Source organism: Babylonia areolata, chromosome 6 (assembly GCF_041734735.1).
Source record: "Babylonia areolata isolate BAREFJ2019XMU chromosome 6, ASM4173473v1, whole genome shotgun sequence".
In the NCBI taxonomy this organism is placed as follows: domain Eukaryota; kingdom Metazoa; phylum Mollusca; class Gastropoda; order Neogastropoda; family Buccinidae; genus Babylonia; species Babylonia areolata.
In genome coordinates this window covers 3543986-3551485 of record NC_134881.1, presented here as the reverse complement: position 1 = coordinate 3551485, position 7500 = coordinate 3543986, and the positions used below count along the sequence as shown (strand labels likewise).

The 7500-nt window shown below is 39.5% G+C and overlaps 1 protein-coding gene across 1 annotated transcript in view; it reads right to left on the bottom strand.

The window, feature by feature from the left end:
- Positions 1 to 7500, bottom strand: part of LOC143283200 (sialin-like) — a 17778-nt gene that overhangs the window by 6963 nt on the left and 3315 nt on the right. The window contains exons 3-5 of the mRNA XM_076589376.1: positions 7242 to 7466; positions 6221 to 6230; positions 5026 to 5245 (exon numbers count right to left, since the gene is read on the bottom strand). Coding sequence (XP_076445491.1) covers positions 5026 to 5245; positions 6221 to 6230; positions 7242 to 7466 — 455 coding nt within the window. The remainder of the gene's footprint in view (positions 1 to 5025; positions 5246 to 6220; positions 6231 to 7241; positions 7467 to 7500) is intronic.

The following is a 7500-nucleotide window of genomic DNA, read 5'->3' as shown; positions in this document are numbered from 1 at the left end:
ACACACACACACACACACACACACACACACACACACACACACACACGCACACACACACACACACACACACGCGCACCACACACACACACACACACACACACACACACGTCACACGCACACACACACACACACCCACACACACACACACACACACACACACAACGAAAGAGAAAGAGAGTGAGACAGTTTGCATGGCTTATAACTGAAAAGGTATGGAAGGTCTGTGGCTAGGCGTTTTCAAAAAGATGTTTTCAGATCAGTTTTAAAAGATTGAAATGAAGGGTAAAACTGAGCCTGGTTAGAAAACTAGAAATCATAAAGCAAAGACGCGTTTGAGTCGTGAATACACTATTCCCGAGGCTGAAAGCTATGGTAAAATATGATCCAAATTACCTAGCGTCTGTAAATGTTGAAAAACACTTTTCAGCAAGACGCTTTTCGGCATGAAAACTGAGCCTCATCCTTCTTCTCCCTTCCTTGTTATTTGGTGCCAGTGATTGAAAGAACATGATATCATCATCTTTATCCATGTTAATGACAATGTCTGTAAAAAAAAAAGAAAGAAAAAAGACACACCAGTGTATCTAAAATAATGTGCATTTGTGTATATGGTTTTTAATTTCTGTCTCTGTTCTAGAAATTTTAAGTTCGTCTTTCCGCACGAATGTTTACAGTGTGTGTGTGTGTGTGTGTGTGTGTGTGTGTGTGTGTGTGTGTGTGTGTGTGTGTGTGTGTGTGTAGGAATTTTGTTTAATGTCCCGTCACACAAATCGGTGATTGAAGACATTTTGTTAAAGTATTTATGAATACATTTGAGTATTATCGGTTAGAAGGGGTGGGAGATATGAATGAATGGAGGGTTGGGGGAAACTGGGCAAATGAGGGTGAAATGAGGGTGAAATTTGAAAAAAAAAATCTGAATACAATTGCAGGGGACGAAGTACCGATCCCTGCTGAACACCACACAAGTGAGGAACATGAGCTGACAGAGACTGGACAAGAAAAACTTGCTGGAATCTGGAAGACATGTACGCCAAGAACCAACTAAGAACGGCTCCTCAGGACCTGTCTCTCTGGGCAGTCTCTGGAGATGGGAAGCGTGGTCACCTGTGTCCAAAATCAGCACTCAAATCCTGCCGGACATGAACTGCATTGGTTCCGTTCCGCTATCAGCCGTCATCAAGAGATTATTCGCTTGGCGAACATGAGCCTTTTCACTGCCATGGCCACATCTGTATGCATGCTGTCTGCAAATTAACAAGAATGCTGTTTGCATTCAGGTGGGCCTGCAGTTTCTCAACGACAGCCTTCTCAAGGATCTTAAAAGAACAGGGCAGGTTTGACGCTGGAGGGTGGTTTTCAAGAACAATGGGATCAAAGTATGGGTTTTTTTGTTGTTGTTTGAGACTTGACACAACAGTTTTATCTTAGCTGCATGAACATGACCCGATTCCAGTGTGAGTCAGCCGTCAAACACAACCCCACAGTCTGGCGAAAAAAAAAAAAAAGACCCACAAAAAAGACGACAATATACAATGTTTACATACTGCTGGGGAAACTATGACACGTAACCATACACTGAACAAAAATGACAACAAACGATATGACACAGCTGGTATACACAAATTCACGCTAGGAAAAAGCCACATCAAAAACTGACGACAATATTCAACATCACACAGCGGAACAACCAATAAACAAGGCACCATGAGACACACACACTGTCCGATGGAATTATGTTTTTTCGTAACTGGATTTTCGACAAAATCAGAAAGGAAATCAGTATCAGTTAAAACGTCACGAAAAGAAAACATTTAAAGCTGAAGACGTCACACACCGATACTTATGGGATGCCTTCTCAGACGAGAAATATTTAAGAGCTTTCAAAATGCCATGGATAAAAACCCAACTTGTTCAAACAGAACAAAGATTAGATACGTATATTGAAAATGATACCGGTATTTCTAAACTAGCACTAAACAATACTATTAATGATTTTACACAAATGATGAAATTTGCGGCTAATGTAAGTCTTAGAAAGAAAACAAACGTTCGTAAGCGCAAAAGAAAAACCCCATTAAAAATGGTTTGATTATGAATGTTATGAACACAGGAAAGATCTTAGATCAATACTGAATGCCATAAATAGGCATCCATATAATAAATCCCTATGCAAAAAATATTTTTCCAAACGTAAGATCTATAACAGACTGTTAAGACGAAAGAAAAGAATGTACACAAATGATCTTGCGAATAAAATCAGCGACGTCCTTTATAAAGATCCAAACACCGCTTGGAAAACATTAAAAAGTTTACAAACTGCAGGCGAGAATGCCACACGCAAATATCAGTTGAATACATCCATATGGATTTCACATCTGGAAAAGCTCATTGGCAAAGAGGTGAATGTAGAAGAAAAACAAAGGCAAAAAATCAGAAACGAACTTAAAAAGAGTCAAACAGATGAGAGTCTGCTTTCAAATATCAACTTAACAATATCAAACAAAGAAATCAAGAAAGCATGCAAGCATCAAAAAAATAATAAATCACCAGGATTGGACGGCATTACAAACGAAATGGTCAAAACAAGTCTTCCAATAACTATCCATATCATTCAAAAAATGTTTAACATTATTTTCACTCAAGGTATATATCCAGAATGTTGGAAAAATGGTTTAAACATTCCATTGTATAAAAATGGGAACCCGAGAGATCCAAATAATTATCGGGGAATAACCTTAACCAATACCTTGGGAAAAGTATTCTGCACAATATTAAATAATTGAATAACTGAGCACCTAGAACAAGGTGAACGCCTAACAAAGGAACAAATTGGATTTTGGAAACACTACAGAACAACTGATCAAATCTTCATTCTAAAAAAGATCATTAATGAAGTAATAAAAGTTTAAAAAAGGGAGATTATACGGTTGTTTTGTAGATTTTGAAAAAAGCCTTTGATAATGTTTGGCACGATGCCCTGTTCCTAAAGTTGAAAAGAATGGGCATAACTGGAAAATGCTTTGATATAATTAAAGACGTATGATAATTCCAAAATTAAAATAAATTCATACGGAGGTCTCAGCACAGAAATAACTGTACAGAAGGGTGTACAACAGGGCAATACACTAAGCCCAACTTTATTTAATATTTTCATAGATGATATTGTAAAATCTATGGAAAGTAACGATTCTCCAAAATTCAATGCTGTTTCACCCAGCAATGTACCATGTTTACTTTATGCTGATGATCTGGTTATTCTGTCTTTAACAAGAAAAGGATTGCAACAAAAATTACATAATTTGAACACATATTGCCATAACTGGGGATTAAAAATTAATAGAGAAAAAACGAAAGTGGTAATCTTTACAAGATCTGACCCAAAAGTACCAATATATTTCTACTGTGGGGAAGATATAATACAAACAGCAGAAGAATATAAAATATTTAGGAGTTATATTCCACAAAAGTGGAAGTCTGATAAGAGCACAGGAACACCTAACTAAACAAGTAAACAAAGCATTGCATACTTTACGAAGAACATTCAAAACTATCAACATCAATCCAGGTACCATATCTAAACTATATGATACTTTGATAACGCCAATATCGATTTATGGGGCGGAGGTATGGTTACCTTACCAAGTCAAACCGGATGATTCTTTCGATTTAGCACATCTTTTTGACGACTGCTTATCGAATAAGTTTCCACATGAAAAATTACACATTAAATTCTGTAAGCAATTACTTGGAGTACACAAAAAAGCTATGGTGCTTCCTGTGTTAGGTGAACTGGGCAGATTCCCAATAATTTTAAAGATAATGTGCCAGATTATTACATATTGGATTCACATTATTCAATTACCAGAAACTTCCCTCATCAACAAAATATATAAGTCCATGTACCAACAAGAAAATACAACTTCCCCATGGTTGATTTTTGTTAAAAAGATACTCGAAATTATAGGCCTTGATCACATTTGGAAAAATCAATTCACATTCAGCGTACATAGACTGAAATACGTCGTGTATAAAAAATTAGAAAATGAATATATCAAATACTGGAAAGATAAAAGAGAAAAAAAATTAAAGCTAAAATTTTACAATACGATTGTAGCAGAGTACAAAACTGAAACCTATCTTTTAAATATATCAGATACAAAACACAGACAAGATTTAACAAAACACAGAATAAGCGCGCATGACCTAAAGATTGAGAAATGTAGATATTTAAATATTCCACAAGAAGACAGATTGTGCAACAAGTGTAACATCCTGGAAGACGAAATCTATCTTCTTGATCATTGTATTAAATATAAAACCTTAAGGCAACAATTTTTAAAGGATATTCAAAATTCGAATAACACAGGACATATTCCCAGTCAGGTGATGCTAACAGATGATGAATATATACAAACAAGATTGGGAAAATTTGTTTATGAATGCTGCTGCAATTTACTGCATTAACTGATTGATTAATTGTGTGTTTTTCATTCGTTCATTCATTTACCATTGCACTTGTATCTTATAAACCTTACGGTTTCATGACAATAAAATCTATTCTATTCTATTCTATTCACACACACACACACACACACACACACACACACACACACACACTTACACACACACGCACGCACGCACGCACACACACACACACACACACGTCTAAAAACATTTATAGTGAATAGACGTTAAACTGAAGATAAAACACACACTCACACACACACACATACACACACATTCACACACACACACACACACACACATTCACACACACACACTCACACTCACACACACACACACACACACATTCACACACACACACACATACACACACACACACACACACACATACACACACACACACACACACACACAACACGAATACACACACACACACACACACACACACACACACACACACGCACACACACCCTCCCCCACCCCCTGGCCTCCAACGCCCCTCTCTCCCCCCTCCCAAACCCCACCTACCCCACTCCCCACCCCCACACAGACACTGACCTCTATGGCACCCTGCACAGCACGCAGGCCAAAGAGGTATCCGGGGCCAGCACGTGCGGCCCAGGGGATGAGGAAGGTGAGGAGTGAGGTGCCCAGGACGCCATAGCCGAACACAGCCTTGCCTCCCAGACGCTCGGCCAGCCAGCCGGCGGGGACCTGCAGCAAGGCGTTGCCATAAAAGAAGGCCCCGAGGATGGCGCCCTGCGTGTTCTGGTCCCAGCTGAAGTTGTCACCGTCGTCGTCGTCGTCGTCGTTGTTGTTGTTGTTGTTGACGTCTGGGAGTAGTGAAAAGGTTGGCGTTTAGTGGGAGGAGGTATAGACAGACAGACAGACAGACATACACAGATACAGACACACAGACACAGACACACAGACACAGACACAGACACAGACACACACACACACACACACACACACACACACACACACACACGGAGAAAGAGAGAGAGAGAGAGAGAGAGAGAGAGAGAGAGAGAGAGAGAACAAATGAACAAATGTTTTATTGAGGGTACACTGGATAAGCTGCAAGCTTCTTTACACCATGCCCTCACACACACACACACACACACACACACACACACACACACACACACACACACACACACACACACACACACGCACACACACACAAATAAAAGGAAAAGAAAAAAATCGGTACGGACACTGTAGACACTAACAGCAACAACAACAACAAAAGTTAAACACAAAACATAAAAAATAACTTGGAATATAACTTAGTCACATATACACACACGCGCGCGCACACATACGCACCAGCTTACGCATGCATACACAGGCTAATATACACTAATACTTCTGAGCTCTTTTCCCTGTTCACATTGTCAGACAGCAAGCGAAAAATGTTATTGTTTAGAAGCTCTCACTAGAAGCTCAAACAAAACATGGCATACAAGAATTGTTTATAATTGTTCCATGAGATATTTTTGGTACTCTTTTTTGGATGATACTAAGGTAGATTTATTTTTTGGATAGTCGGGAATTTCATTCCATAGTTTACCACCAGAATATATTGAGAGATGACATGTGACATATGACAAGTATTCAGATAACCAATTTAAAATCCAGTTTTTGTCAACTCCTAGGGGTAGTGGGACATTTCTCCATGTCCAAGTAATATACTTACAGGGAATAAAGCAAAATGGTTAATGTCCTTTAAGACAAAAATAACACTTACGACACAAACACTAATCAGAAATACAGAATACAACACTTACAACTGCACAAAGCAAAATCAAGTTGAAATGAATTCGTTTGGATATATCCACCCAACTTCTGTGAATAAGACAGTAAGTTCACAATCATAGTATAAACGTCCCCATCCGAGTTTCCAGTATGGTCTGATTTGACCATGAATAATCAGAACATATAAACTAAATGTGATACATTTTATTTTTTAATTTACATCGTTTTATCATAAATATCTTGAAACTAGATAAGAAACAAAACATGAAATATCATTATGTTTAAAGCAATGGCAAGCTTACGTTAAGTTTATGCATAGCACAATTATTTGTACCATATATGGAGAGAAATTTCATGAAGAAGAAGAAGCAGGCAACATAGCCACAGTCACAGATTACATGGTGACAATACGGACACGCTGTGCATTATTCATGTTAGCAATGTGGCTTGGCATTGGGATGATCTGATGAAGAGAGAGGGAGATAGATAGAGAGAGAGAGAGAGAGAGAGAGACAGACAGAGACAGACAGACTCAAAGTGAAAAGACGTTAAATTAAAGAAAGAACACACACACACACACACACACACACACACACACACACACACCCTACACACACAGACACACTCGTACGCGGAGGGAAACAGACAGACTCAGAGTAAAAAGACGTTAAATTAAAGAAAGAACAGACAGACAGACACATATACACACACAGAGGGAGAGGGAGAGAGAGAGAGGCAGAGACACAGAAACAGAAACAGAGAGACTGAGACAGAGACAGAGACAGACAAACAGACACACACACACACACACACACACACACACACACACACACACACAGAGGGATACAGACAGACAGACAGACAGAAACAGAGACAAACAGAGAAAGAACATACACCATTTCACCAAAAGCAACCAAGCTGACATTACACCACAATGTGCTTTCACTCGCTCGCATGCTTCGGCCTTGCCTGGGCCACCTACTCACAAACTTGGATGATAATTTATGACTTACTCTCACTGGGAGCTGCTTGGTCGTTGTGTGACGCAGCAGCTGTGGAGGTACTGGAGGTATTGGTGCTGTTATTCAGGGTGATGGCGTCACTGCGGGCCCCTGCTGGGGACTGAACCATGGCGATCAGCGCCACGCTGAAGCTGGTCCTCAGGCAGAAGTTGAAGAAGAACAGCCCGAAGCCCAGAACCACCAGCACGTGACGCGCGGGGACACGGCCACACGTCACTGAAACAAAGTGGAAAAAAACAATGTCACTGAA